Below are 18,924 nucleotides of genomic sequence, written 5' to 3' on the forward strand. Positions count from 1 at the left end.
GGGACAAGCAGGCAGAAACGTGTGGGTAAGTTTCCCTTGTTTCACTCTCTTTTTACTGGGGCACTACTTAAAGGTCCAGTGTGTAACGTGTTTAGTTGTTCATTATCAAAATCTGTGTTGCCCGTTCACAAACCTGTCCTTTTTCATGAATATTTACCACCACCATCCATTCCAAGTATTCCTATTGGCTTGAAATTTTACATTTTCATTTGCATGAACTGGGGTAGACGCTCCATATTCATGCGCCATCTTGAAATACGTTAGCCGGTAAGGGACATACAGCCTTTCGTGTTTTCACTGTCACATGATAAACTCACAGGTGCTACTAATGGGTATCATCGCTTCCCGGCCCCGGCAACTTTGAAGAATGAAACATAGAGGACCACACGTATTCAAAATCCAAATTTTAGGAACAGGAATCTTCTTCTTCGCCCAGAAAAGAAAAAGGATATTGAAAAGTGCAAGAGACCGGCGTCATCAGAAAAAAGCGTGAAGGCTACCGTAGCTATAATACGTACTTTGAACTGCGTGGCGCGAGAGGGTTGATATATGATCTCAACGCTAGATGGGAGAAATTCCCACACATTGGACCTTTAAATACACAGAATAGGACATTATTTAAACAAGACTCCAGGTAAACTCCTTTTCAATTTTTGATGTATCGGGGGAAATTCTGCACTCGCATACATATCACCATGGTTACCAAATGATCTTGTATATACAGTATATAGGCTAGCTTGCTTTCACAGTAGAAAGGAGCCGCACCACAATGTGCTCTACTCAGGCCGGTTGTTAAGTTTGCACCAGAGTCCCATAAACAGCTTTCACTCAAGCTTTTTCTTTTTTTAAAGCTATTTCACCATTGTAAGAAGTCTCAGCAGTACCAATATTGGAACCAGTGGAAATGAAGCTGGTTACTGCTTCTGTTAGGAGAACATATTTGATCATGGGACGATCCAGTTACTATTCACAGTCAGTACAGTACAGCTCAGTTTCCCCTAGGCTAATCTAGTGTAGCGCTGTGCTCCTGCTGGAGGCTGGATAGAGCACCCCCCCCTCCTCCAGTCCCTCAGATTTGCACCTCTGCCAGGATCCCGGGGCCTCAGTCCTTAATCAGTTACAGCGGGTGATAAAAGCACTGTGCTTTCTTGTCTTTTTTTTCTTTTCCTTCTTGTTTCCCTTCCTCCCTCCTGCTCTCCATGTTTCTCTCTTTTCCTCTACACCTCCTCCTCTTTTGTACTCGCTCTCTGTTAAACTCTCTTTCTCCACATATCTATCCCTTCTTTCTCTCTGTCCTAGAGTCTTCTGCTCCTTCCCATTGTCCTTTTCTTTCTGGTCCTGTCTTCATTGCTGTCTCTGCTGTCTGCGTCTGTCTGGCAGCCTGAACCTCCCTGGTGGGAAGATGAATGTGTTGGGGGCAGCAGGGTGGCGCCGTTGGCCTGGCAGTCTGGCCCTCCATTGGTTGTTGGGCCTGGCACTGCTGGGTAACTGTAAATGCTGCAGGATTAATGGAGGATGCACACTGGTGCCCATTGTTGAGCGTCTGCTCGCCACTGCCCCGTGCAATCTGCCACTGAGCCTTTGAGCCTCTTCATCCCCCAGCAGGATCAGGGAAGGTTCAGGGCTCTGTCCGCCACGCCATCTCCTTTCTCACGTGCTGTTAGTCTGGCTGCAGTTGTGGGCTCTGTCCTGGCTGTCCCCTACAGGCTTTCCCACATACTCAATGGAACTGGCCTGCCTGCTCAGGTACAGAGAAATAGTCCTCAGCACATTTAGAACATGACCCAGCAGTAGCAACCCTAGCCCAACAGACAGGGAAAAGGTCATAAACACAAACACCAGAGAATCCTAGGTCATCACAGTAGCTGACTGATATTGGATATTTGCGGCCGCTCAGTATTTCATAGTTTAAATAGTTCATAGTTTCTGACTTAGTTCCTGTATTTAGTTGCTCCCCCTCTTAGTTTCCTGGGATACTTGTGGAAAGAATCATAGGTTCAGCTGAGTTACAGTACATGTAAAGTTTGGTCATATAATGCTGGCATCGCAGTTGAATATTTGACAGGTGGGACTGGCTATCATTTGAGATGTTTCAGTACTAGTGCCCATATGATACCTGTGTTTTGGTACTGATACCAAATTTATACTACATGAAATATCAGCATGGTTTTCTTTAGGAAAACTGATATGTAGTTGGTTCTTAGTTCTGCTTATTAATTACATGCAATACAGGGCTAATCTTTCCAGTAGTCTGTGCTTGTTTGGACTTACTGTTGAGTGTGTGGTTATATTTATAATTTGTCAGGAAGTTGTCATATATTATCTCTTAAAGATAGCTTAAAGGGGTGATTGAATGCAAAACAGATTTTACCTTGTCATAGTTGAACAATGACAGTTTAGTGGGTAACTAGGACATACATTAAACCTCAAAATCCCATTGACACCTCTTTCCTCTGCAAATCTCACAATTTGAAACTGCCTCTGAAAACGGGCAAATCTCAACAAATCTCCTCCTCATTTGGCTCTAGTCTCTATCTTTGTCACGCCCAAACATTTACATAGGCTACACCACTGACCTACCCTCACCTATGGTCATGAAGGTTGGGTCATGACCGAAAGAACGAGATCCAGGGTACAAGCGGCCGAAATGGGTTTCCTCAGGAGGGTGGCTGGTGTCTCCCTTAGAGATAGGGTGAGAAGCTCAGTCATCCGTGAGGAGCTCGGAGTAGAGCCGCTGCTCCTTTGCGTCGAAAGGAGCCATTTGAGGTGGTTCGGGCATCTGGTAAGGATGCCCCCTGGGCGCCTCCCTAGGGAGGTGTTCCAGGCACGTCCAGCTGGGAGGAGGCCTCGGGGAAGACCCAGGACTAGGTGGAGGGATTATATCTCCAACCTGGCCTGGGAACGCCTCGGGATCCCCCAGTCGGAGCTGGTTAATGTGGCTCGGGAAAGGGAAGTTTGGGGTCCCCTGCTGGAGCTGCTACCCCCGCGACCCGAGACCGGATAAGCGGACGAAGATGGATGGATGGATGGATGGATGGATACACCACTGACCTGAGGTCAGTTAGTCTTCTAAATCTAGGTCACGCAAATCTCAGACACTTTTTACATTGTTCGCCTGCTCTTGCATTACTAAAGTCACTTCTGTGACTTTTTTATGCGAGAAATCAACTATGTAGAGGTCAGATATGGGCCGTTTTACGAAAATTGATGGCTAATTGCAAATGTTGTCCGACTGTGTGTCGCAGTTCAACAGGAGCTCAGCAGGCTATGTGACAGCGACCGGTGCTGCCTCGCCGCCCAGCGTGTCCTACTTCATAGACCCCGGCTCGCTGTGAGCTAGCTGGATCTCCGTCACGAAGGGAAGCCGCGGCGCTCCATACCCGCGCAAAGTCACTGGTTCTGGGTTACTGGACTACAAAATGCCGAGGCCCTGATGGAGCTCCAGGGCCTGCAGCTAGCCGCGATTCATAGGATTGAAGGGACAGTAGCAGCTAACGAAATCCCTAATGCTCACAAAAATGCATTAAATTGAAATTGGACACCATAGTTAGCTTTATAAGACATTGGGGTACATGTTCTGTAAGTGGCGTGACGAAATTCAAACTGTAAATATACTTTAATTATGCCGAAAGTGAAGCTAACTAGCTAGCCGCGATCTGTAAACATAGGATTGGAGGGACAGTAGCAGATAACGAAAGTCCTAATGTTCACAAAAATGCATTAAATTGAAATCGGACACCATAGTTAGCTTTATAAGACCTTGGGGTACATGTTCAGTAAGTGGCGTGACGAAATTCAAATTGTAAATATACTTTAATTATGCCGAAAGTGAAGCTAACTAGCCGTGATCTGTAAACATAGGATTTGAGGGACAGTAGCAGCTAACGAAATCCCTAATGTTCACAAAAATGCATTAAATTGAAATCGGACACCATAGTTAGCTTTTTAAGACCTTGGGGTATATGTTATATAGACGAAATTCAAACTGTAAATATATGAAAGTTATGCCGAAAGTGTAGCAACGATTATTATTAAATGGGACACATAGCCTAGCTTGCAGCTCCGGAGCTCCGCGGAGAACCGGTGACTTAACTGGGTATGGAGGTTGCCGCTTTCTCGTCAGACAGTGTGGAGCTCCTAAAGTCCCACACGTCTTACTAAATTTGCAATTAGCCATCAATTTTCGTTAAATGGCCCATATTTGAGCTTTATATAGTTGATTTCTTGCTTAAAAAAGTCTCAGAAGTGAATTTAATAACGAAATAGCCCGACAAACAATGTATAACTTTGCAGTGTCTGAAATATGAGACCTGCTGTCTCGTCTCCAATGTGTTTCTATGGGGTTCGCTCAAACCAATCAGCGCGCAGCTTATCTAAATATTCATGAGCATACCATATTTGGAAGAAAAGCTCTTGTTCCAAATAGAACCATATTCACAGGGTAGTTAAGGGCCTAATAAAATAGTATTCGGGCAATTTTCAGCCCAACCAATGTTACATACCCTATTAGGAGACCTTAAGGAACAGTGTAAAATACCCTATATAATCACTCAATCACCCCTTTAAACGTACAATATGTAATTTTCTGCCACTAGGGGTCTCTCAATCAAATCCATGGATGTAAACACGGAAGGGGTTTTGGTGTAAGTCAGGGAGTGGGGGGGGGGACATTTACCTCTAAAGATGAAGGTCTGCTACCCTAGATTTTTGACGGCTAATCATTTAGTGACGTCAACCTGCTGTGGTGCTTTCAGATAGTAAATCAAGTCTGTGTCTCACACCCAGACCCCTCTGAGGTGGGTGTAACCTGCAGACATCCCCAGGAAGCTGAGCATTACAGCAGACAGATCTTACCTTGCCATCTGTCTGCCAGCACTGTGATTCAGCGGGTGAACTTGGATTTGAACTAAAAGAAAGAGGCGCTCTGCCTTGACTTCCTGCCCTGCCTTTGTCTGGCAGCTGAATATAGGAGGCAGTGTGAGAGGCTGATGGATGGGAGCTGTATTGAAGCTGAGGGTTTGTAGACAGCACAGGGAACCTGAGGAGGGGGTCAGAGATGGTCAGGCAGATTACACTAGAGTGGGAAGAAGGGGGGAACTGAGCCGCTGAGTAGTCCAAGTCTGGGACACACTGCAGGCTGTCACATACACAGACATGCTCAGTCATTGGACTTCCTTCCTACACTCAGATATGTGATTGATGGAAGGGATTGGTTAAGTGGACCTGATGGTGGTGTTCACCCACACACACACACACACACACACACACACACACACACACACACACACACAGACCAACCCTGTTGTCTTAACCTCTGGCCTGTCAGTGGGCTGGAAGCTTAACAACACACAGACGCTTCAGCTTGGAGTTGACCCCAGTGTTTTGTCTGGACTTAATGGGTTTGCAAATTCAAGAGTAATGGAGACAAGTCTTTTGTTTACACTCACAGGACAGGATAGGTAGATGGGGGGGGGGACTTGTCAATGTTGGTATCCAGAACCTCTAGGTTTTAAATATGGAGTCAGATCAGTCTCAATATTAATGAATGCACACAGAAGGATCACAAATGTATGCAAACCACAAAAAAACAACTAATAGACATTCAGTTATGTCCAGGATCCAACAGGGGATCGGCTTATGCTGCTGTACCACTGGTGGCATACCATCAGCCACTCTTTCATCTCGCCATCACTCAAATGTTTGGCCATCCTAGCAGTGTTGATCAGTCGCTCGACCATTTTGATCAAGATTGAAATATCTCTATACAGAGATTCACGGTCTCCAGGCGATGAATCCCACTGACTTTGGTCAGAGCCGTAGCCAAGGCAAATATTTACCACCTGCACACCGGCCAGCAGGACGCCCAGCAGAGAAGTCCCAGTCGGTGTTCCATTCCTCCACGCTCGCCCTGGTGCCCTCTCTCTATCTCTCCAGAGATGAGAGATGGACGCAGCGATGGTCTTGCTTGTCCACGTAATCGGGTCGTAGCTGATAGCCATCTTCACCTTTTCCTCTGTTTACTCTGATGTCTACATTTAAAAAGCTGTAGCGGCCAGGCCAGCAGAGTCAGCAGGAGACTGCTGAGTTGGTTTCCTGATCCTGGTTAGCGACTTGTAGTCATGAGATGGCTGCAGAGATGGTCTTGCTAGCTTGAGCTCATCTTCTAACCAGAAATGAGTCTGTGTTGTTTAAATTTGTTTTTTTTACGTTGCTGTGTTCCATCCTGGTTGGTAGCTGTGACTGCTAATTGATGCAAGCCGAAATAATGGCTGGAGAAACTGCTTTTGTCCTACTTGTTAATGTACATGATGCAGGCCTACACAAACAACATATTTATTGTATTAATGCTTGCCGTTACTCACTCATATTGACATTATCTCCTTCCGGTTCTACATTATTACATTATTACTACAGTATGTCAACATGTGCTAGGTGGATTGTTGCCAAATTGTGAAATGTCTCGACAACTATTGGCTGGATTATCATTAATTTTGGTACAGATATTTAAGGTCCCCACACAGTGCAGTGTTTTCCCTCGGTTTGTGGAAGACTTTGGTGCGCGTATTTGGTGGGGGAGCTTAGGCGTCCTTCCTCAAGAAAATGTTACATTTTTCAATAAAAAAAGCAATTCCCTATACATTTTGTGTCTTTTTGTGGGATTTTGTCTCCTTGCAGATTTTTGACTGTGTTTCTTTTTGGCAGTTTCGCGTCTATTTTTCACATCATTTTGTAGCATTATTATTCCCATATCTGTTGGATATGGGAATAATAAAGGTTTCAAAGGTTGAAAAAGCTAGAGCAGATAATAAACCTTATAATGACAGGGAAAACCCTGCAGTCTACCCTAATGTTTGGCTACTCTCCTGTAGTGCCTCTATCAGGTTGGTCTTCAGTGAAATGTCTCAACAACTATGAAATGGATCACCATGGAATTTGGTTCAGAGATTTCTGTTATCACAGGATGAATTGTGGTTACTCTGGTGATTGTTAACTTTTCATCTAGCAAATCTAGTAGCATCTGTGATCTGTGATGTGAACATGGCCTTTGTAGGAGCAGCCCTCACCCTTACATCACTGCGCTGGAGCACCGAGCGGACTGCTGGCCAACCCTGCTGCTGGAGATTGATGACTTCATTCAGCAGGCTGCTGACAGGTTAGCATGGCTTCCCCAGAACCCTCCATCCAATCACGCACGCACGCACGCACGCACGCACGCGCGCACACGCACGCGCGCGCACACGCACACGCACACGCACACACACAGTATGGATCGGTTTCTGTAAGGCTTAAGTGTGAGGAAGTTTCAGTTGTACACATGGCATGGACCTTGGCAGGCAGATTAATGTTGGCCAACATTATGCGGTGCCTCTGGATTTGTTTTGCAGAAATGAAGCAGTCTACATCAGCATGCTGGCCCCCTTCCTATGCTACCTGTACTGTGAACCTCAGAGGCAGACCCAGCATGCCCTCCTGCGCCACAGTCTCCTGCGGGTGCTGCTGCCCCCACAACCTGGAGCTGGGACGGTCCTGCAGAGCTCAACGGTGTCCGACAGCCTGCTGCTCTGCCTCTGTCAGCTGGTGCCACACATGCAGGTGACACAGTCAACGGCAATAACTGCTTCTCTAACTCATTGTTTTTTTCTTTGACGTTATTGTAATAAAAACTATAGTGCAAAATCATCAACATATCTGACACCATATTCTGGAACGGGATGTCTGCACACAGGAAGTGATGCACTGAACTTAACGTGTGAGAATGTAACTCTTAAAAGAAGGAATAACAAATTTAAAGGTAAATGTTTTTGCCAGTAAACACACCTTTGTTTAATTCAGCACATTCAGTGATTTTGCTGCCACAGCCTTGCTCTGGTATGACCAGTAGCATGTGGTGGCTAATGTTAGCTTACTTTAGATAGATATCACTGTGGAACTGACATTACTGGGAGTTAAATAATCTTATGCCTTTTGTCTACCTGTGCTAATGTTACACTGCATGTTAGCAGCTCACAGATGTACACAGTTTTTATTTATTAGTTTATCACAAAAGTCAAAGTAAAAGTAAACACAGTGCACCTCGCCTGATTAGTTGTGCCCTGCTTTTGGTCTTCTTGCACTCCCTTTCAGTCAGGTCACGTCAGGACAATCATTTAAAAGAGAAAATCCTGGGAAATGAGGAGAATTATGCTATTATATACTAAATTGATATACTAAATTCAAATTCTATTCTTATAGTGCTTATAAAAAAGTTGTCATCTTTCCCCGTAGACACTTTTAATTTAGTGGATTGTTTACAATGTTGAATCAATCAGTGATTTTTATTTTTTTGACACAGTTCAACTAAAATAAAATAGACACAAAGAAAACTAAATAATTAAGTATATAAGGTAATAATATTAGGATTTATGGCACCTGTAATATTTTGCTAATTATGAAAGCCTACTAGGATCCAACATTTCCGACTCTGGTGACTCCCAGAGGAAGTATAAAAAAGACACCCACTCATAAAGCAGGGACATTTAAAAAAAATAATGTTTTTAATGTTTTTATTGATTTCACAGGAAATATTGCAATAAACACAAAGAGCTTATTTTTTTAAATTTTCATTCCAATCCCAGGTCCCACATGTAGTTTTGCAAGTGTAACAACAGTGGGAATTATTTGTACAATTCCTTATGTCTGTACACATAATGCAATAAGATTAATATATAAGGAACATGTGCGCACATACAGTACGTGAATATCTAGGGAAACCTTTGGCAACACATATCTCAATAAGTAGCAGTTTTGTTTGTTGTAGGTTGAATGAAGTGTCCAACAACATTGTGAGGGTAAATGTATTTAAATTTTAAGTGTTGGCAATAAGAGGTATTGCTGTTGCCAGGTGGACAGTGTGGAGGCGGTGCTAGAGCTGTGTGGGTTCCTGGGCGCTCTGCTCCAGGGTCTGGCCCCGGCCACGGAGCAGCGCTGGAGGAGCCAGAGGGTCGGGCTGCTGCTGCAGCTGCTCTGTGCCTGCCAGCGCTGCCTCAAGTTAAACGGAGACTGCCGACCTCTTCTCAACGTGTTACAGCAGCTCCTACCTGCCTGCCAACAGGTGACACATACACAGAGACACACGGACACACGGACACACACACACACACACACACACACACACACACACACACACCACAGTGCATTATGTTTACCAGTATTGTTTGTATCTGTAGGAGCTGCCATTGGACGAGCTGTTGATGGGAGTGGCCATGCTCCTGCTGGAGGTCCCTGCATCCCAGCAGACCAGCCTGCTCCATCTGGGTAAAAAGCTTCTTAAATAGCTGTTTTCTGCATTATCTGCATGTCGGGGAATCATCACAGGCAACTTCTTCACTACAGTCTGATAAAGTATTAGGGCTACTGATTTAAAAAATACAGTATTTTAATGAAATAGTTAAGAGAGGTGAGAGCAGCCCTAGATAGGAACTGATATTCACTGTAACCAATGATAAATCATATCTATTAGGCTTAAATGGATCTCAATACTGTGGTTACGAAATAATTTAGTGGTTTCGTCTTAAAAACTCAAATAATTGCATTAGTTTTAGAACATTCTCTATTTTCCTTATAATTAGTGCCAGAATTCAACGTTTTTTTTCCATGTAGGAAATCGTTAAGAAATCACAAAACCTACGAAATAACATGCACTGCATTGCATTTAAATGTATGAAATGTGGTAATTAAAGTGTGATTTGTTCATTCATTATGAATGAAAGTTAAAGCTACCCTAATCTTTCCTTGCTACATCATTTCTAAGATGACCTGTTGCTCTGTTGTTTCCCGCCTCCCTTATTCTACTTTAACACCTAATTAGTCCAGATTCATTCTTTAACCTTGGTGTGATTTAGTTCTCCTCTCTGTCTCTCTGAGCCAGCTCTGACCTTAGTGTGTGAGCAGGCTGAGCTGGCGCCCTGGCTGAGTCCCATCCTGGTTCTCCCCGTGCTGCAGCTGCTGTCCTGCGCGGCCCTCAGCGAGCCGCTGGCCGACCGACGCACACACAGCCTGAACCAGGACCTGGCCCATCGCCTGCTGCGCAGCATTAGCAGCAGGGGCACGGAGAAACCCCGGCAGGTAAGACTGAGGCTTCCTCGCAAACCTTTCTGTCAATGCATTAGGAGTTGTGTTCCTCTGTTTATCATCATAGTCCAACCCTTTTACACAGATATGCAGGATCAGGTGCAACAAATCCAACACTGTTATAGACATAGGACACATTGGGCACTCAGATTTCAAATAAAATGTAGATATATATTTAAATATATATATGGGAGAGAAAAACAACAGTAATAGTGCAAACATAAAATAAACATGCAATAAATGAAGGAAAATGTAAGAGTTGGGAGTAGAAAAAAGTATCTACTATCAACATTATTGGACCAGTACACTAATACAGACAGACTCGGATCAACAGAGCTGTTGTAAACAGGGACTGTGAGGTTCCTTTTAGAAAAACCTCTTTCAGCCATAATGCATCTATTAAAGGTAGTGCATTATGGAACACAGTACCCCCAACTATAAGGGAATGTCCCACTCTGGCCATCTTTAAGAGCCAGGTAAAGGTGTGGCTCAGAGCTAACCAAACGTGCAATCACCTCTGACTGCATGCTGTACCGTGTTAGCCCAGTAGAGCGTATTAATGAATTGTGTCTCCATTTTAACACTTACTAATTAATTGTCTTTATTTTCTATCATTTTGTTTCTCCCTGTTTTATATAACAAATGTTATTGCTGTATATGTTTGGTCTTGGATCTGGCTTGGAGCTAACCAAGCATGTGGTCATCTCTACCTGTATGCTGTGCCGTGTTAGTTTGATGGAGCATACTAATGAATTGTGTCTCTGTTTTAACATTGACTAATGAATTAGCCTGTATTTCTTTTCTTTCGTCCTGTTTTACTTAGTTTGATATAACAAATGTTGCTGCTGTGTATCTTTTGTCCTTTTTATTGTAATATCTACCTGATGAATGGACTACAGATGGAAATTAGCCCTTGGGCTACAATCTGGCACTTTTACGTGTACTTCTGTACATGTTCATCAAATGTGCATTGTCCTGAAATAATAACAAAAAAAAAAAATTTTAGTAACAAGTCTAATGATCATTTAAACAGGCAGAAACCTTAGACAGAACCAGCAGAATAAATTCAAACAAACAATAACTAAAGTGTGAGAGAAACTTTGATGGCTCGGTGGAGGCATTTGCTCCAATGCTGCAGTCATGCTGCGTGCTCTATCTGTGGTCGGTGTGCTGACTTATTGTTCAATATCCCACTCTCTGGCTACTTGCAGAAAGTGCTCGGCGCACACGTCTGCTAAATGCCTCTCCTCTATCTTCATAACAGTCAAAGCATGCAACAGAAGTTCTCACTGTGGGTCAAAAAAATGTGCTGTGACCCCGAGGTAACTGGGATTACTGAGAGAAATCTCCGGTGAGTGCAGCGGTGCTGCATCACTTCCTGATTTCCAAAACTAGGGAGCGGCCCGAGGCCCAAATCACAGAGTGAGCGTGCGTTAATCAACGCAATTTTTTTTATTTGTGTTAACTCGTTATTTTTAACAGCCCTAGTTCAAATTCAAAGATTTTGGCAATATCAGTGTTGTCCTTCACAAACTGACACTACGATCACATATGCAATTCTTTTACAGTCCAACACAGAGTGAGTTAGTGTGGAAGAATCTGCCAGGTCAAATATAACATTTCTGAATCCTATATTTGAGCAAGTAACAGATAAAGGTTTGCTGATTTAATGTTCTCATATCTTCCCTTCTACTCAGTCCAGTCCACCATTGGCACTTCCCCTAACTTCCTGGTATAGCGAGCTCAGCGTGACTCTATCCACACTGCGTAGAGTGGCAGATGACCCTGCGGCGACAGCTGATTGGCTGCTGTCGCTCAACTCTGCGCTGTTGTCCAACCAGAGCCAGCTCTGCTCCCTCAGCCTCATGGTGAGCCATCTGATCATCACGGCTCAGGAAGACGTCTGCCAGCTGGCTCTGAAGGCCAGCCAGGCCATCGCTGCAGCCGAGCCCTGCCAGGTACACCATCCATAACACTCTCACTCACAGCTAACATGTTCACATCTACCCTCAAGGCAAAACACATAATGCTAGTCCTGCCTTTTCTCTGCCAAAAACTCATCTGGCAAAACAGCAGCTCTCCTCAAAAGTGTGAAAGAGTACATAGTGGCCTTAAAGCTATAGTGCATAGTTTATGTCTCCCCCATGAGGAATTCTAAGTAATGACAAAAAAACTGTCGGCGCGTCCACATGATACAAGCCTTCCGTGATCGTGCACCCCCCCTACTGAGAAATACAGAGAGAGTTGTGTGGAGCTGATAGTCTTAATTAGCTTTGTAGCAACTAATTTGGCAATGGCTTGAATGTAACGGACGTTCATTAATATCAAAAGGTTACGCACTAAAGCTTCAATTAGTAACAGCTTTTATTATCTTAGGATTTCACACAATATTGATCATTTACAGCACTCCAATACATGGGGGTACATTTACCAAAAAACAAGAGAGATGAGTGTTTGTTGATCTTTTCCTTGTATATTTTGTAAAGTTCCATCCTCCAGTGGTCATTAGTAGCTGTAGAGTAACAAAAAATAAAAGCTAGTATTCTTATTATAGTCATCACAAACAAATAGGGCGGTTGCTATTACAGGCTGGCTAAAAACGTTAGTGAAGGGGGGTGGGATTAGAGTTACCTGGACTGTAGTCTGGCTCAATGAACGTACATTGCTGGGATGAAACCTGACATGTCCCCCCCCTCTCGCTATCTCCACTATCGGGGCTTAGTGCTGCCCAGGACGGTTGTGATTGGTTTAAAGAACTACAAACAGAGTTTCTTCTCCAGCCTGCACCCCTGCGTCTGGCAATGCGAGACAACTTGTACTGTAATGCCTCACATGTAAATTCTGTATATAATAAGTACATAAGTCTCCACATCACTAATTCAGAACGACATACTCACCACTGTTGCTCTCAGATTTGTAATTAAAACAGAAAACCTGTTTTTAACTATCATCTACATTTTTATTTTCTTTATCACTGTTAAGCTACAGTCAATGAAACATTGCACTTCCTGCTGATTAAATCAGCTTTAAAGCATTATGCTCATTAAGCCACTGGAAGACTTTTAATGTGAAATATCTGTACAGGAAGTCTTGAGTTATTGACAGACAGCTGTCCAAAAACAGCTAAATGGAAGGGACTCAAATAGGAAGTGAATAAAAAACTATTTCTGTTAAAAGAGAGAAAGCAGGAGAGTGGTATGACAAGTCTTTGCAACTTGATTTTCATAATCTGTTGAAAATATGGAAAACCATCAGTGGTCTGAAAGGTTTGTAAAATGATCAACTGAGTTGTGAAAGTAGTGAAGTAAAGAGAATTGTGGTTGATGGACTGAAACTGAATTTATCATTTAATTTACAATATGTTGATATTTTTTACATCTTTTCTTTTTGTCACTGGCGTTGACTTTGAAATTCATTCCTCAAAATGTATTTTTAACAATTTCTGTTCCTTCAGCTGCTGGATGATATAAAGAGAGTGACCCTCTGGGACTGTAAATGGTAGGGCTGAACAATTGAAATAATGAATATAATATAATTGCGATTTCTTTCACAAATATTGCGATTGCGATTTAATATGCGATTATTTTTTAAGCTCTTGTCTTCTGTATTATTCAACAAAGACAAACAATAAATCATTGTATAGTATGAACAACACCAGATTAGATAGATTACACAAACTGTTCTTTCCTGGAGGCCAGGCCTGTATGTGATGTTGAAATTAGGTGATGCATGAATTTATATGAATGACATCTTTTATTTAACTACTTCAATCACAGTAGTATATTGAGCACTGACCAAGCTTGGTGTAAACATTCGTATGAAAGTCAGAAACAAATCACACAAACTAAAGTGCAGATTGCAAAAATATAAAAACAAATATGTGGCTTTACCACACTTAGTAGTATTTAGATTATTTAATTATTATTTACTGTAATAAACATATGTAAACATGTGGATTGCACTTTTTAAACACTGTCTTGGAACTTTACTATACAATTAAATAAGTAAAGAAATAGTGTGTGTATATATATATATATATATACACACACACACACAACGGTGTATTTTTTTTACACCACGGCCACGCTGCTGTGAAAGCTCCCCGAACGTCATTTATTAGAGTCTGGTTGTTACCCCTCTCAGTGGCAGCTCCTCCACTCCATATCTTTATAACGGAGCTAACCGCTAACCGGAGCTAACCGCTAAACAGAGCTAATCGTTGCCAACCGAGCCTTCAGTTCTGCGTGCCTGTATCCATTAACTGCATGTATGGACTCGAGGCCGAATAAAACCCTTCATTTTATTAAAATGGCTGTAAAAGTTTTAAACTACAACTCAGAGTTGTTTGAATGACAGAAATCAGCTCAAGGTACGACGTAGCGTTCGACTGATTTGCTCTCGCGAGTCATGTGACCAATTGCAGCCTTTGCGATTAGGAAATCGCGTTTTAACATATCGCGATATTATTGCAAATGCGATTAATCGTTCAGCCCTAGTAAATGGAGTCACTAGCTCCAAAAGATGATGTGAAATATCACATGGAGTTATGGGCTCCTCATTCCTCGGCTCATTAGAAGCCTCCAAGTACTCCCCCGTCGCTGTAATTGCTCCCAGAGTGCCACTCGTGCCAGCCGTTTGATGCCATGGTAGAACGTTATTGGCATGTTTGAATGCAATTGGATTTCCCTCCTCACAGTATCACATCTGCCTACAGTAACAACACCTGGAACGCCCTTCAGGTTTGCACTGTTCCTTTGTTACTAAAATGAGGGTACGCCCACACTGTTTGACGAAAAGTTTTTCTTTTAATAACTTTTCATCTTTAAAGTGTTTTGATGGTACAGAACAAATTTGAAGTCCATCGGATGAAATCTCTAGGAGGAGTTCGTTAAAGTATAGCACGTTTAGTTTTGGGCCTACTTCCTGTTGCCACTAGGGGGCGCTATGACTTTGAGTCAATTTTGCCCGGTAAATGTCCTCAGAGTTAGTCTTATGAATCATGAAAAGTTTCGAGCCAGTTGGACAATGTACACTCAAGTTACACCCACTTTCTGTTTCGGTGGCGAAACGCACAAAATGGCTGCCCTGCCACGGCCATGTCCTATGACGAAAAGTTTTTCTTTTAATAACTTTTTCTTTAACTTCTATCTTTAACGTCTTAAGATGGCACAGACCAAATTTGAAGTTGATGGGATGAAATCTCCAGGAGTTAGTTGAAGTACGACGTGGAAATGGCCAAAATCGCACTAATTTCGAACTTTCAATTCAAAATGGCGGACTTCCTGTTGGGTTTAGGGTATGGCTCCAATTAGCTTTTCTGTACGTCTTGACATGCTACATATGTGTACCAAGTTTCGTTAGTCTACGTTAAACATACTGCAGGGGCTCAATTTCTTTAACTTTGTAGGGGGCGCTAGCGAGCCATTTTTGTGCGCCTATTCCCAAATCCCTTAAAATACGTAAATCTTCACCAGGATTGATGCGACCGCCAATTTTGGTGCGTTTCTGAATATGTTAAGCCTCTCAAAAAGGCAATTCATTTGCCGTAATAATAATAATTCCTTCAGTTTCAATAGGGCCTTCGCCGCTGTCGGCGCTCGGGCCCTAATTAAAGCTGCAAGCAGCGATGACGATCGCCCCTTGCCCCGGGTGTTACTGGCAGAAGCAATATCACATGTAGACCACACATTCTAAGTTTCATGTAAATAGGAATAACTTTTGCCAAGATACAACCGTTCCTGTTTCGACACCCACCTACAGGAAGTTGGTCCTCCATAACTTGCGCGTTGTTTTAGCTATCAAAATTCTTTTGATAACTTTTTGTCATGAGGGTCCTCCGAGTCTGTATGCAAGTTTTCGTGCCGATCGGACTCACGCCCCAGGAGTAGTTAGACAAAGTAGGTTTCCCATATATCGATATTTTGCCGATTATTGAAAATAAATTAAAGCAGCGCCATCTAATGGCCGATTGCCGGCAAGCTTTGCACAGATGCTAAACCGGCCATGAGGAACAACTTTTTCAAGTTTTCAAGGACTAGTTCGAACAAATGTAAAACACATGAAAATGCATAAATTAATAATGTCCGCCTTCCGGTTGGGCGGAGCTGATAAAGGTAAATGGGAAATATGTCCGCAATGATTAGAGCAATATGTGTATTAAATCTGGTGACGATCAGAACAACTATGTCCAAGTTAAGCCCTTCCACGCCTTAGGGGTCGCTATGGAGCCCCCTTACAGGTATGGGCCAATTCGCTGTACAGTCTCGCATAGCTCCCAGGTGTTTATGTGGGTGCCAATTTTTGTGAGTTTTCCTCTAGCTCACCCAGTAAGAGCGTGCGCCCCATGTTGGCTGAGTCCTGCAGCGGCGCGGGTTCAAATCCGGCCTGCTACCCTGTGCTGCGTGCCATCCCCCATCTCTCTCCCCCTTTCATGTCTATCCACTGTCACTCTATAATAAAGGGAAAAGCCCCAAAAAATAATCTTTAAAACAATTTTTTTGTGAGTTTTCGTACATATTGAGGCCGTCAAAAATGTGCCCAAGGGCTAAAACCAATTAGGGGGCGCTATAGAGCAACCATACCACTCTCAAGCCTAAATGTGAACTCAGATCAAAGAATTTTCTATTCTGCACATGGCTGCACAACTTCAGGAGTTTTCGTGCATCCTAAACTCCTCAAACACCTGTTCGTAAAATGAAGAATTTCGCACGAAAACCAAGATGGCCGACTTACCGTCAAGAAAAATTTCAAAAAAAATGCTCCATGGACTGCAAGATGAGACCTGTGTTCCCTCAAAATTTGGTATATTAACTTCTCATTTTTTCAGAATTCCAAAGCTCGTTAGAAGGCGCTATGGAGCCCCCTGACGACAAAGGATTTTTGACAACCTCTGGTCCATCTGGTTTTACTTTCTATAAAAGCTTGTAAAACATCAACCCTGTTGTCCACAGTCAATCTATGAACATAATTTTTTTTCAGGAAAAACTGGGCTATTAGAATATTTGTGCTGCAGTGAGGTCATTTGAATGTTAAAAAGGTTGTAGGACCATAAAGACAAATAAATAAATAAAACAGAACATGAATCTCACAGCAATGCCACACAAGCATTTGTGTTGTCTAAAACAGTTCTATATATTTGGAGTCATCCAGTGCAAAAATAAACATATTGAACATTATAACTCATATACAGGACAAACTATTTACATTTTTTACATACAGTGTATCAATCTTGGATGTAACAGTATGGATCAATGGCACAAAGACCACAAAAAACACTTCTAGGCTGGATACAAAACCTTCTGTAAGGGCTAGGAAGACATCAGCAGAACGCGGCGACTGTTCGAAAAGACTGTATGTTTCTACTAGTTATAATTATAAAGGTATTAAGTTATGAATCAGAAGTGACGTTTGGCGTCGTATATGACCTATATGCTTGACCTCAGAAGGGGTAAAAGGGCCCAAACTGGTCTGCGTTGACTATAGCACCCCCTAATGGCTGATCCTTACCAAATTTGGTACAGAGCCTCAGAGCAGCATGCCGAACAAGCATCAAGTTTCGTGTTGATAGCATTTACTCTGGCAGAGATATTGCATATGCAAATTTCCCTTTTAAATGCATTGAGTTATTGGCCAAAACAAATAAACGTTGATTATTGCGCCCCCTAATGGCCGATCTTTGGCAGATTTGGTAGAGAGCATTGTAGTGGGATGTTGAACAATGATCTCAAGTTCTTTGCTGATAACATTTAATTTGGCCGAGATATGATATGTGTGTGGTAGCTAGCTAGGGAAATTTGTTTGGTCGTCAAATGTGCATACATTAACGTAGCAAAATTCTTTTAATAGCTTTTGGTCAGGTCCATCTGGAGATGCTATGTACCAGGTTTCGTGCAGATCGGCTACTACACAAATTTGTTCGTGTGTAATATGCGCAATTTTTATCCTATAAAAATTCTTTGGATAACTTTTTGTCACGTCGGTCTGGAGATGCTACCTGCCAGTGCTGAGCTATCATTTTCTTGGTTGCAGTTGAGCCAGCTAGCCAAATCCTCCTCTATCTCTCATTCAGGTGTAATTTAGAGTCATCATTAAGCAACAAAACTATCGGGTCAGTAGGGATTAGATATCCTATCACATCAGATATTATTGATGTTGTTTTATGCCAGAACTCATGCACCTGTTCACACTCCCAGACCATATGTACGAAAGTTCCAGTTTGTTCAGGTTGACAGAATGTACAATAGGGAGTGGGAATGGCTTTAGAGACATATCTCTAATGAGGAGTCCAATATGTCCTATAGCATATGTTGAAGTGGATATACTGGTGATTTGGGTTCTTGGAACAGTCGAAAACGTTGTCCCAAACTGTCTCGCAATTAATTGCGTTCCCCTCAGGGCACAGCTCTCGTTCCCATTTCTTTACTATTGGGAGTTCTCCTATGGATATTTGCATCAGTTTAGCATAAATCCTGGACACTAATCCTCTCACAGGAAAATCAACAAACCATTTATTGACTGGGTGCGCCTCAAGACTGTTTCCCCATGGCACTCCATAACATTTTAGGGCTGATCTTAAGCGCAGCTAAAAGTAGAAAGATGTCCTGGGGACCTCAAAACTAGCTCTCAGGTCTTCAAAACTCAACATATCTTTCTCATTGAATAGCTGGTCTAAAGTATAAATACCTCTGTCACTCCACTGCTTAGAAGCAAAGGGTTTGTTACCAGACAGTAAGTGTGCATTGTGCCATAATGGGGTATTCAAATGCCACATATTGGTGTAGCATAGTTGCTTCTCCACCTGTTTAAAGTTGGTCA

At 42.7% G+C, this 18,924-nt stretch overlaps 1 protein-coding gene across 1 annotated transcript in view; it reads left to right on the top strand.

Moving 5' to 3' along the window:
- Positions 1 to 18,924, top strand: part of focad (focadhesin) — a 91,465-nt gene that overhangs the window by 25,966 nt on the left and 46,575 nt on the right. Inside the window, exons 6-11 of the mRNA XM_031299779.2 lie at positions 7,052 to 7,153; positions 7,386 to 7,593; positions 8,882 to 9,091; positions 9,207 to 9,294; positions 9,908 to 10,104; positions 11,808 to 12,068. Coding sequence (XP_031155639.1) covers positions 7,052 to 7,153; positions 7,386 to 7,593; positions 8,882 to 9,091; positions 9,207 to 9,294; positions 9,908 to 10,104; positions 11,808 to 12,068 — 1,066 coding nt within the window. The remainder of the gene's footprint in view (positions 1 to 7,051; positions 7,154 to 7,385; positions 7,594 to 8,881; positions 9,092 to 9,206; positions 9,295 to 9,907; positions 10,105 to 11,807; positions 12,069 to 18,924) is intronic.

This window comes from Sander lucioperca, chromosome 17 (genome assembly GCF_008315115.2).
Source record: "Sander lucioperca isolate FBNREF2018 chromosome 17, SLUC_FBN_1.2, whole genome shotgun sequence".
NCBI lineage: Eukaryota > Metazoa > Chordata > Actinopteri > Perciformes > Percidae > Sander > Sander lucioperca.